At 32.9% G+C, this 13,951-nt stretch overlaps 1 protein-coding gene across 1 annotated transcript; it reads left to right on the top strand.

Annotated features, from left to right (window-relative positions):
* The first annotated feature begins 9,487 nt into the window (after nucleotides 1-9,487).
* LOC147388183 (phenolic glucoside malonyltransferase 1-like) lies at nucleotides 9,488-13,158 on the top strand. The gene is made up of 2 exons (XM_086420296.1): nucleotides 9,488-10,483; nucleotides 12,424-13,158. The coding sequence occupies exons 1-2, from the start codon at nucleotides 9,650-9,652 to the stop codon at nucleotides 13,024-13,026; spliced, it is 1,437 nt and encodes a 478-aa protein (XP_086276422.1). The 5' UTR covers nucleotides 9,488-9,649; the 3' UTR covers nucleotides 13,027-13,158.
* Nucleotides 13,159-13,951: the final 793 nt, after the last annotated feature.

The raw sequence follows: 13,951 nt of genomic DNA, 5'->3' as shown, positions 1-13,951 counted from the left end.
ATAGAATAATGATTATGATGGATAGAAAATGTAGGCACACTACTGTTAGAATGTCATAGAGAAGAAGAAGGACCACAATGACCATACTGTGGGTGCATCGCAAAGAAGACGAAAATTGAAGATGTTACTATCAAGGAAGAGCCAAAAATGGAGAAAATTTGACTGGGTGTTGTTGTGTTCAAAAGAAGATTGAAGAATGAAACATTGTTGTATGCTGCTGTGGCGTTCAAAAATAAATACATTATTGTGGTTGTTGTATTCAAAAGAGGAAGAGCACAACGTAGATGCCCTTGTGCTGATGTTTTATAGAAGAAGACACTAAAGATGATTGCTGGGCCGTTCAAGTGGAGAAGAGAAGCAATAGTGATTGCATTTTTTTTAATATTCTTCCATTTTTTTCATTTTTCTTCTTTCTTTTTCTTACTATGTTTGTTTTTTCTCTTACAAGATGCTCTTTAGTTAGACAGTCAGTCAAGAGAGAGAAAAAGATGGCCAGATTGAGAAAAGCTAGCCCCCCAGAACCAAAAAACAATTGGTTTATATAAAAATTTTAGTTGCTATTTCTATTCTTTATACTTTCTCTCTTTATTCTTTTCTTTTTTTTTTAGTTTCGATTTTTAAATGGGACGTCCCAAATTTGAAGAATTTTTTTTCTTTCTTTTTATCTCTCATGTTTCTTTTGAGGAGAATGGGGGTGGTGATCCCACATTACTCACACCTTGATAGTCGTTCATTGTTTAAGTCCTGATTGATCGATTTTAATTTTATTATATGTTTTTTTTGCTAGGTTGTTTTGATTTGGATTTTATGGGTCAATTGATTTTAATCTGAAATTTTTATTGGCCCATTAAATTTAGTTTAGCTTTCATTGATCGATAGAATTTTACTTTGAATTTGATCTAATGATTTGAATTTTAATTGGTCAACTAAAATTTAATTTTAATTTGATGATTTAAATTTTAATTTGATTTTGATTTTAATTGGTTGATTAACTTTTAATTTTTATTTCGATTGAATCTTTAATTTTGAATCTGATTGATTAATTTGATTAGTTGTTCAATTAACATTTTCTATGCGAGAATTTTTAATTTTTTTAGATTTCTGATACACGTAAATCTGTTGATGATTTTTATCACATTTTCATAAGAATCAAGGTCTCTAGGTAAAAGTCAGATATTGAAGGGCATTTTGATCATTTTGTTGATTTTTGTAAATTTTATGAATTTTAGCGTAAGGTTTCTTTCAGTCCCAACATGATTATTTCTAAGTCTCGAGATCACATTTTTCTAGCGTTATAATGTCTCTAAGTTATCGAAATGTACAGCAAACCTAAGCATATATACTTACTAACTCAGGTGTAACGTATAACGATCCTAAGCATCCATAATTTTTATGTCGAGTCGTAATGAGTGAAAGAAATGAAAGGACTAGAAATGGAAAAATTTGATAAAGGTACTCTCTAACTTTCGAGTTCTTTACATTCATTATTAGGAATCCACCACAACCAGGTGATAAATTGTCAAATTAAGCATATGCAAAAATGGGATGTCTAAAAGTGCCCATTTTTGGCAAAGGGTGGAAGTAAAGTAGATAGAACTTTTTTTTTTAGTAGATAATGTGACATTTGAATGTCAAAGTCAATGATATTTCATTTTGCAATCTGATTCGACAATTTGTCGAGGTGTCTATATCCTTGAGGGTAAACTCTCCTTGGATTAAAAAATGTCAAATCCTTGAATTTTGAAAAATTCTCATTGACTTATGCAAAAGTGCACGTGTGTGCAATGGTGTGATACTTACGGCGTGCTCCATCAGATAATTGAGAATAAACTCTCATTGTTTAAAAAAGTGTCAAGTCCTAAAGATCTTCTTTCACTGACAATAATGATTCAAATTGAAGTATACCTATATAATGAAAGCAATCATACGATATGAAACTATGGTAAGATTGAACAACGAGGTAATTGGAGTCATAGCATTGTAAAAATCAAGTGATGTAGAAGTTTTATTAAATCCCATTTGAAATTCTTTTTTAGAGTTAGAAAAGTTTGAGCCTCGTTTATCGGATTTGAACCTATAGGAGCCACATCTTTTTAGATTATTAAAATCTTACATAAACTCATATTCTATTATTCAAAAAGTTATTAAACTCAAACTTATTAGAGCCACGCTTCTCGGGCTAAGGTTCGTAGGAATTTATTAAAATCCTACTTGAGCTCATATTTTATGGTTCACAAAGTTATAGTCATATTTCTTGGACTCGAACTTACTGGAGTCATGTTTCTTAGGCTTGGATTTGAGGAACTTATTAAAATCCTACTTTAACACACATTCTATGATTCATAAAGTTGGAGTTTTGTTTCTTGGACTCAAACTTTCTTAAGTCACATTTCTCAGGTTTGAATTTGTAGGAACTTATTAAAATTATATTTTAACTCACATTTTATTATTCATAAAGTTGGATTCTCATTTTTCGAGCTCAAATTTATTGGAGGCACATTTCTTAGGCTTGGATTTTGTAAGAATTTATTAAAATCATACTTTAACTCAATGATTTATAAACTTGGAGTCTCGTTTCTCGAACTCGAACATACTAAAGCCATGTTTCTTGGGTTTGAGTTTGCAAGAATTTATTAAAATCCCCATTTAACTCACATTCTATGGTTCACAAAATTAGAGTCTCGTTTCTCGGACTTGAACTTATTAGAATAACACTTCTCGAGCTTGGATTTGTAGGAACTTATTAAAATCCTACTTTAACTCACATTCTATAACTCATAAAATTGGAGTCTCATTTTTCAGACTAAAACTTACTGAAGCCACGCTTCTCAGATAGAGGTTAGTTAGAGCCTCGATATTGTCGAGCTCAAAGGTTCAGAGATTGGGCCTTTATTGGCTTGTCATTCATCTGGATTCATAATTATCATTGGACTTCGTTAGACTTTTAGAGTTTCGAGTAAGATTTTCCTTTTTAATCATGTGATTAAGAGTGAAAACTTTGGAATCATAGTGATTCTAAAAAATGCCCATAGTTTCAAGGTTGGCTTTTAACTGAAATTGGACTATGACATTGATTGATTGCACTTGAAACATATGGATGAAAAACTATGGATTTTGATAAATGACAGTTAGACAAACCAATATTCTTTAAAATTTTTAGGACTTTTAAGATTATCATACGTGCAATAAGAAATTGGTCATTATTTTAAACTTTCTTCTGAGAAATGCTTGAGCTGGACTTAAAATCTTGATAATTATTGGAATAGAAGATTTTTCTCTTCAAAATGATCGATAGTTTTACATTTTCCTTTAGCGAACCCTTGGACAAGTAAACATACTCTTAAAGATCTGACATGTTTAAGATGACTTCCGAGTTTCGTTGACTTCAACATTGTCCTCGTTGGATGTGAGTTTTTTGGCTAAAAAACAAATGTTGTGAATTGAATAATTTTTCGCACATCCTATTTTCTAGATAAGCTTCCTTTTGAATTTTTTTTCTCGATGGAATATTTCCTCTCCTTTTTTTGGTGTCCTAATTTTTACTTAGGTCACTTTTTCAAGTTTTCAATCTAGTGGGCTTTGTTTTTTTTTTTTTCTAGGGATGCCTTGAATTTTGCTTAAATTCCTTTTTAGGTTTTCAACTTAGCAGGCTCTTTTTTTTTTAATTTATTTATGATTATGCCCTAACTTTTGCCTAAGTTGCCCTTTCAGATTTACAATTGAACGAACTTCTCTTTCTTCTTGATGATCTCGAATATAAAACACAATAACATTTTATTTCCCTGCATCTTAACCGAGTCAATTAGCATTCAAGAGGACTTAATATACGGACTTTGGTCATGGTTTAGAAAGAAAAGATATAAGGCTCGATTTCCCAAAATGCCCCTAATTTGGTATTCTCTCTCTTTCTGTGAATTCTTTTGATTCTTTTTTTTTCTAATGCCCGTAGTTTGACATTACTTCTTTTGAATCTTTCAATAAGAGTTTTTCTTCTAGATGACACTTTCCTTAAGAGAATATATTTTTTTTGTATTTTTGGCATGATTGGGCATGAAGTAACTTCTCAGATTGCTTATATACTCCAAAATTTTCCTTTCTCTTTTGAGATTTGGTCAAACTGTAGTTCATAAATACTACCCAACCAAGGTTGGTTGGCATAGTTTATAAAGAAAATGTTATTAATTTTTTAGAGGCTGCAAGAGGCTAAGATTATGTTATCATTTTTCTTGGTAAGATAGGGAGATTGTTCAACCAAAAAAAGCATCTTTTATTGAAATACTACTTGATATGGTTAAGGTACTAGGAACTCGATGTCTTGGTTACTCTCTCGAGTATGGTCTTATTTTGAGAATGAATGACCTTCAATCTTCTTTTGTGAAATTGAGTATGATTGAGTTCTTTGTATTTGATTGATCAACTTTTTCAGAACTTCGAGGAAATCTTTTATTCTTTTGTAAATGAGAATTCTCCTCTTTCGAGTGAAAAACATGGTGGATCATTTTTTTGGGTTTTAACAACTTTGTCGATGGTTTCAACTACATCATCCTTGATCGATAATCTTTAACACATAGAGAAGACACACGTTTTATTATTTTGTTATTAAAAAAACCCTAACATAAATAATGTTTTAAAATTGTACTAAACTTACTAACATAGTAAGTTATGAAATCTTAAAATGGGTCGTTAGGCCACATTGATAACAACCACAAACTTCTAGATTTCATTGAAATATCAAATTAAAAAATGATAGCAATATTTTTTTATTTTTTGATCTTGATCTAACATGTTGATATAATGAACGGTTTCAAAACTCTCAATTGTACGTTAAAAATTTATTACTAAAAATTAATTTTTTTAAGTTTTTTACCATAGTTCCTAGACTTTTGTCCTTTATGACATTACGGAACACATCATATTTTGAATATTGTGATGTGATGTGTTAGGAAACTTTCCTTACTAACTCAGTAAACAATGTGTTTTGTTTTAAAGAAACTATCCACATAGATGACGATTGTTAAAAACATGTCGTCGTATTTTTTTTAATTATTCACGCCAATTACTCTTATTTGTTACTTTTTTTATGATGGTTTTTTCTGTAAATAAAACTAACATGATATATGTGTTATTTCTGATGTACTGATTTCTTATGGCAGAGAGAGAAGAAGTTAGAACAAATCTTGATTTTCAAATTGAATGTAATAGAAAATATTACCTAAAAAGAAATGGTTGAGGCGTGCACAAAGCACTGTCCTAAAACGAAATTCGCCCCTGCTACGGTACCACAGTCTGTAAGCGTTCGTTCTGCAAGATCCAACAACCCACGTATCCAAAAGGGTACTCTAAATTGGAACGTAACTTCGAACTCGATGATGTTGTGTGCTCTCACAACGGATAATAAATTAATGATAATTCGAGAATATAAAATAGCAGAAAATTAAGTAGTTTTAAATCGACTAAACAATTGAAAATTAAGTAGTTTTAGAACCATGGGTTTCCCTCTTGGACCCCCGTGTGCGCACGTGAGCCCGCCCACTACTTCTATCCACTTTAAAGCTGTTAGAAGCACAACTACTTAAGAATTGCAAATCAATTCTTCTCCTAGTCGATGTGGGACTAAAATTACTCAAGGTAAAATCAAAACATTCAACTAAACATAAAGCAATAAAGTAAAAAGCATAAAGCAAACATGGGATTTAAATACCCTATGGTTAATAGATTGATTTACCATATGGTTGCAATTAAATGAATATTAAAGGGTTTTCTAATTCAAACCTCTAAATTCCAACAATATGTGCCAATATTCGATGACAGTTTTATTAAAAAATATCATCCTATTTTTATTAATTATTTTGGATTATATTTGGTGTCAATATTGGATACATTAGATGACGTTTTCTTGTTCTAATGTCATCTAAGTTTTAAATATATGATGACGATCGGTTCAAACAATGTCATCTCAACTCAATGATGATGGATTTTTTAAGAACTGTCATTAAAGCTTTAGAGTTTGGATGACGCTTTTGCAAATAACCATCATCGAATATTTTTCTGAATTTTTTTCACGTTAAAATTGCACATTATATGACAGTTTTTAATAAACCGTCATCAATTCCTTTTTCACAAGCGTCATTAAAAGTCATTTTTGTAGTAGTGAAATACAACCAATAAGGAAAAAACTAAGAGAAAAATAAAGAAAAAAGTCAGAAAAACAGAATAACCATTAACAAAGGGAAGAAAACTTAACAAACAAGGAACTAAGCCTAAAAAAGACAGAAAAATCTATAAAATAATGGAAGACAAGCCACAAAAGGAGAGGGGGGGGGGGGGGGGGGGGACAAGATGGACTCAAAGCCAACACCAAGAGAAACAATGAAAGCACCATTATGTTCTCCCTCTCTTTGACTCTCTCACAATTCTTCCAACCCAAAAATTATGAGGATGGTTGAAGATTGCTCATTGTTTCAATTCTCTGTTTAGTTGGGAATCTCAACTCCCAACTTTAGGGTATAACTCTTCCAATCCACCTCAAGTAACCCAAAACCACCACCACACAGAAAAGAAGAAGGAAGATGGAAAGAAAAACAAAAGATGAATTTGGATGCACCCTCTCAAATGTTAGGGTGGTTGTGATTCCATAAAGTTAAGTGTTAAAGAAGAGAAAAAAATAGAACTTCATGGCTTGAGATCCATTAAATTACAGAGAAGATAAAATGCTACAAAATAGAAATTAAACTAAATTACTTACAATGAAGAAGCTTACACTCTAAGAAAATCCACTAAAATAACTTGAGATACAGTTTTGTCAAAGTGTCTCTACCCAAAGAGCTCTCTAAGACTCTCTTTCTAAAATTCCCCAAACTCTCTGGGAAAGAGCTTCTTCTTTTTTTAGAACCTAATAGGACTATAGAATCACAGGGGAGTTTGTTATAAAATAAAATGAAAATAGAAAACTATCCCCAATCAATTCTGTCAAGATAGCGAATGAGCATTCGCCATCTGCCAACACAAAGTTTTGATCTGTTGGATGTTGATTCTTGCCGATTTCTTTCACTTTTTCACTGCTCTTGCTTGTACTTCAATTTGTGCCTATTTCAGACACCAAATGATGTGGGACCATGGCACCATACAACAACTGTAGAAAAGTCTAAGTGTTGAAGACCCAAAATAGTTTGTTACAAATGGCGAATTTTTTTGTTACAACCTAGAATCTTATGAGAAAATGAAATTTGATACCAAAATAAAGGATTTTATTCAATTTTTGAAAAAAAACTAAACAAAAAGATGATAAAATCATCAAAAAGCAAGAGAAAAACTAAAAAAAATGGATCAAAACTAGGATGGAGGCATCCAAAAAACATCTTAATTTCAAATTGATTGAAAGAAGTATGAAGATGCTCAAAACAACAAAATATTCAAAATAGCTTATAAATGACGTAGATCCACCTGAATTTGATCAGAACCAATGTTAATAAGTGGATTTGAAAAAAAAAAAAATTGCAAACAAAATTGAGAAAAGTAATGGATCTTCTAAAATTTTCAGAAAAAGAGGCATATTCAGATCTGAAAATGATTAATATGAAAGGTAATCAGATCTAAAATTGAGCTTAAAAAGGGGTAAGAAAGGCAAGAACTCATATTCAAAACTGAAATTAAAGAGATGTAAGAGCTAGATCTGATATGTAATCGTGATATATAAAAAATTCAAATATGAAAATTGATAAAAATGATATGAACAGTTTAGATTTGAAGTTTATAGCTTAATTGGGCCAAAATCGAAGGAAAATGAACGAAAAATACCGAAATTGGGACAAAATTTAGATCTAAACAGAGTAAAAGAGATAAACAAAGATCTATCTACAACCAAGAGGAACAATGACAGCACCATTTCGTTTTCCTTTGAATGGATCTATTTATTTTGGGGCATTTTGAGGCAGCAAGTTGAAACCTCAACATGGTGATGAGGTGGTTAAATTATGTTTATGATCTAATCATCTCAATGGATATAAATTCCTTCGAATTTAGATCAATTAAATTACTATGCATCTCTAATAAATTAAATAAATAAGGTAAGAAACTTACTAAGCTTGAACCAAATATGAAATTTGGAGAAGAAAGACTATAAATTTAAGAAATTTCATTTGAATTCTTCAATGTATATAGACAATTAGAATTTGGGTAGCATTTAGACTATAAAAGAACTCTCTTTCCTCTTAAAAATCTAGGGGTCCCCCCTATAGATAGATTCTTTGTAGGAGGTCTTTACAAATTTCTAAGAGTTTAACTTTCAAAAATTAAAAGAAGCCCCGCCCCATTTTACTGTTGGCTATTGGCATATAGCAAATTCAAATCCACTATTATAGAAAATTTAATTCGCTATTATAGAGAATCAGATTCGTTATTGTAAAGAATTCAACACTACTACTTTGATCAATCCTTGCTTCCATTGGTCCTGGGTTCCTTAAAAGTCTTACATGAACATTCCTTAGGTCACAAAACTTCTTTAATTTCTACAATGCATGTACACCTTTATTACAACATCGTCAAGATAAACTTCATCGGATTGAATCAAGCTTCTTTGTCTTCTCATACAGAATGACAAGTTCCGATCTATTGATCTCATTTTTACTTATAACAATTGAGAAGTTACAAACTCCCAATCTGAAGCACGTGCAATTGAGCGCACGCCTTTAAGTCCGAATATATATTACTATTCGTTGTTGAAATCAAAGAGGTAAGCATAAATTCACCCCCCACTAAGCTCTCTCAGCAAAAAACTGCTTCCTGACTTTGGCATCGGAGAGTCCATTCGGCAGGGACCAACACCTTCTTATACCATCTGACCTGAGCCTATTCAGAGTTTCATGATTCTTTGTGATTTACATCAAATATATCCCTAAAAATTATCTCCTTTAATAATAATCTTCTATAACATGGATAAAGATAAAAGGATGGGGTTGTAATCATTAAAAAGATCAGAATTTTGTTTCATATCCAAGTAAAAGAACAGAAATCTGAATATAGATGGCTTTAGGTCCGACCCATGTGGCTGTGTTCCACCCATTTTAAGCCCTAAGTTTTTAAATGGCTTATGGGGTTTATTCTTTTGTCTTTTGGTATTATCATGACACATGAAACAACGATTGGTAAATATTTTATAGCATATAGTGCTCCAATAGTTTCTAGATCTCTCACCATTCTGGATCCTATGCACCCAGGGTGTAGGAATGAAACCCTCCTCCCCGACCTCAATACATGACACGCTAGCCACATTTCAAGGAAATTTTGAAAAGGAGGTATTTTAAGCTTTAGTTCCTTGAAATATGGCTAACGTGGCATGAATTGAGGTGTGGGAGGGGGGTGCACGCTGGCCCCTGGGTGCACACAATCTGTATTCATCTCTCACCCGTCAATAATGAGTTGGTTCAAAGCTTTGAATTAGCAGGCCTCAAATCCTCCTTTAACCCTATCTTGTGTCTATGCTGTTTGTTTCACTCTCACCCTGGATCCATATTCCATATTTGAAGACACTTCCAATTATTTATTTCTAAAATATTATCTAATATTTTGTGATTCCTTCCTTAAAGATGGTTCCTCTCTCCTCTCTCCTCTATAACATACAGAAAAAAGCACAGAGACTAGACTAATTATCATGGAGTCGTTGCCTAACAGAGTGATGAAGGTGCTTGAGCAGTGCCAAGTCTCTTCACCATCAGGAGTTTCCATCGCTCAGACTTCTCTCCCTCTCACCTTCTTTGACATACCCTGGCTAGGCCTCCATCCGGTCCAACGTCTCTTCTTCTACCAATCGCACCACTCTATCACTCACTTCATGCACTCCATTCTTCCCAATGTCAAACACTCCCTTTCTCTCACCCTCCAACACTTCTACCCACTTCTTGGAAATCTCATCTGGCCTCCGTATTCCACTCTCCCCCAAATTCTCTACAAAGATGGTGACTCGGTCCCTCTAATCGTGGCCGAGTCCACTCATGATTTCAACCATCTTATAGGTGACCATCAAAAAAACTCCCACGATTTCGATCATCTTGTTCCCCAATTACCACTAGCATCTAACGAACGAGTTCCTCTACTAGCCTTACAGATAACTTTGTTTCCAAACTCTGGAATTTCTATTGGAATCACGTTTAATCATGTGGCCGCCGATGGTCGAACATTGAACCACTTCATCAAATCCTGGGCGTCGGTTTGTAGATCAAAAGGAGATACAAGTTTGATCATGGAATCATTTCCGTTCTACGACAGGACAGTAGTGAAGGACCCAGAAGACCTGAAGCTAATTTACTTGACTGATTTGGAGACTTTCAACATCACTCAAGAATCCTTCCACTTAATAATGAAGAATACTCCTAGTCCTACCACCGTTCCGGTACTCGACAAGATTCGAGCCACCTTCGTGATGGGTAGTGCCGATATCGAGAGGCTCAAGCAATGGGTAGTAGCTCGACTTGAGAAGCACGAGCAGGTTATATTATATTATTTGATAGTTATTTTTGGCTAAAATTAGTATTACTACACTTCTACACTGTACAAGAGAAATTTTCCAAAACGTGATCGACTTTTGACAAAATTTCCATTCCAGCCAATTGTTCGTTTTACATTCCAAAATTTGAAGAGTGAATACACAGGTTTTTCTAAGTGACAGTCTCTCTGGATATAAAAGTGATAATCTCGAAAGTTCACAGCAATCTTGCTACTTCAAACTAGCAAGATCGTCAATTTGAAAAACCTGGCGATCATGCCCTTCATGTTTTGGGAATTAAAATGAACATGAGCCAGAATCGGAATTTTGTCATTATCAACTCACGAAATGGTATTTACCCTATAAAGTATAAATAAACCCTATATGTAAATTGGTTTGCAATAAGGGAATGAATGGTACCATTGAGATTTGTGATACCTATGAAAAAAATTGAAATAGTAAAGATAACAAATCACACAAAAATACAAGGATTTACGTGGTTCAACAGTGTGCCTATGTTTACAAAATAGAACAAACACAATTACTATTTTCTCATAAGTTTTACAGTCCTAGAGATTTTTAGTTATATAATTGAGAGTTAAAAAAACAGAAAATCATTAAGAAAATATTACGCGATTACCCTTTTCATACCCGTTAAAAAATTCAGGCCGAGGGCTCTGTCCCATACCATTGGAAAGGCGCACTGCCCCCTTCACCCTTACTCTCTGAGTGGGACACCCGCAGCTCTGTGTAGCGTAATAGAATACAAGACATTTATACAACAATATCTACAAAAATTACCGTTACTTTTATATGTATAAGAAAAAAATAAAAATGAGGGCATATTTTAGAAGAGAGAGATTCTATTACCACACCAACTTTTACTGAAAGCACCCCAAGGTGTGTGATATTTATTTGTTGACATCATATGATCAGGTGTGTTTCTAGTAAAATTTGATCTGGCAATAGAAGCTTTCTTTAAAATTCCAAAGTTTCAGTTGTTGGACCTTAGCATTCCCCCATAAAAATTAGATAATCTATTTTAAATTTCTAAAATAATTAATTGTAAATATTCTATCTTACATAAATCCTACTTTTTAATAAATGATTTTTTCCACCTGCCACTTGCATAGTATAGACAATTTTGTTTTTTTAAGACATGATTGTTTGCACCTGCCACTCGCATAGTATAGACAATTTTTATTATTATTATATATTTAATTTATCCAAACAAGAGAAAATATGGGGTGTGTGATATACGGCAAACCGGCCACGTTCATGCACGCACTTTGCCAACCATCACACTTTTTCAAGGGATCGATTATTCGATAGTCCTTTAGAAACCATTTATAACAGTTTAAGTTACTTATCAAACAAATACATAAGGATTATAAACAAATGGCAAATTTATCAAAACATGCACAAAATATTGACTATTTACCAAAACGGAGCACTATATACTAACTAATAATTGATTTTTGTAGTTTTTCTATCGAAAATACCCTTTTTGTCAGAAGGATACTTCCGACGAAAAAGATATTTTTGGTAGCAAAATATGGAAATTATTATTTTTACTGTTTTGATCAAATAAAATCTTTACCAAAACAGTAAATTACCATTTTGGTAAATAAGATGTTTAGTACTCCATTTTGGTAAATAAGTTTGAAAAGTTGTCCGTTTACACGTAAATTTCTAAAATAAAATCTGTGGAAACTTCAAATATGTTCAGGAATACAATATCTAAAATTCTTTATAAAAAAATGTTTGGCTTTGCAAGAGGATGACTTGTGATTAAGAGATTAAAATTGTATCCTGAAAATGTTTCACTGGAAATTCTTGTTGCAAACTAGAATTTACACATGAGTATGGAGCAATTTAAAGACTAAGATTATTGCTTTGGGTTAATCTACTTCATTGCGGGCATTTTCATTTTTTTTTTCCAGATTCTTAACCACTTTGTCCAACAGGTCATGTTACCCATATCTCGTTTGTCAAAATTTGTGCTAACGTATGCCTACGTGTGGGTTTGCTTGATTAAAGCTCGAAAAGATGAAGAAGTATTCTTTGAATGGGAGCATTTATGTTTTCCGGTGGATTGCACAGCTCGCCTAGACCCTCCTTTACCCACAACATATTTTGGTAATTGCTTGACAACTTGTTATGTTGATGCCAAGAAGAAAGATTTAATTGGAGAAGACGGGATAGCCATTGCAGCAAAATCCATTGGAAATGCGATTGAACGAATGAATGAAGGAGTGTGGAAAGATGCACATAATTTCTTGAAAAAATTTCTTACGTTTGGTCAAGAACGAATTATATCAGTTGCTGGGTCACCCAGACTGGCGGTTTATGAGACAGATTTTGGGTGGGGGAGGCCGAAAAAGTCGGAGGTGATTTCCATTGACACCAGAGGAACCTTGGGATCCTTATCTTTTAATGAGAGCAGAAATGGAGAAGAGGGATTGGAAATTGGCTTGGTTCTTAGCAAGCTTGAAATGGATGCTTTTGCTTCTCTCTTTGCAGACAAACTCAAATTTCTTTATTGATGTACTTATGCCAGTAGATCATGATGTAATGATCTACCGTGTCTAATGAACCTCATATTATGGCATATCAGAAATAAGATTTATATTAATTATTTAGATAAGGATTAAAGAATTTGTTTAAGTGTTTGAATGAAATTTTGTGTCTTCCCCAGATTAGATTTGGTTATGTTCTATTTAAGCTAGATTTTATTGATTTTCAATAATAGATAAGTATATCTTTCTCTATTTTATAATGATATGAGCACCATCACCATTATTATATTTGTTAGAAGCATGGTAACTGATTAATTAGGTAGTATTTGCGGTCAAATTAATTATTGTTTAAGGATCTCCCTAAATGTGAGTATGAATGAGCATAGAAAAGGTGATTTGTTCCCACTTATCATTGTTTTTTGAAATACTCCTAATGATAAATAGTCCCCTTTACACTATTTACCCTAGAAACTTTGATTTATCTATTATATTTTATCGTCTATTAATGGTAATGACCCTACATGCAGGCATGCGAGTATGGAAGTAACTTCATGTCTAATTCTTTCAATCAAGATATTAAGCATTTTTACTATCATTTTCCCCTCTATTTTCTCTACTTTCTCTCTCAAGTGATACAAATGTCTCTTTTGATCACAGATGCCCTCATTAGTAATATGAGTCTAAGATTTATAATATTTTATTTCATTTGTGTTCTTGATCAATGAAACTCACAAAGCACCAACTAGATCATGATCAACTCTAGAGGTTTGAGGTGTTCTTTGGGGTCAGTCCATGTAGTTCAAATGAAGAAATTAATGACAGGTGTTTTTTACTCTAATCCAGAGTTTGAAATTGGGTACCTCCTCACTAATCTTGTTATATGTTGAAAAAATTCCAAGGTTGGGATGTGCGTCCATAGGGACTAATCTTTGGTACATCCCCAAAGGAGTTT

This window comes from Akebia trifoliata, chromosome 13 (assembly GCF_017979445.1).
Source record: "Akebia trifoliata isolate Shusen 1 chromosome 13, ASM1797944v1, whole genome shotgun sequence".
Lineage (NCBI taxonomy): Eukaryota > Viridiplantae > Streptophyta > Magnoliopsida > Ranunculales > Lardizabalaceae > Akebia > Akebia trifoliata.
The sequence above is the reverse complement of the archived record's forward strand: the minus strand, read 5'-3'. Positions and strand labels throughout refer to the sequence as shown.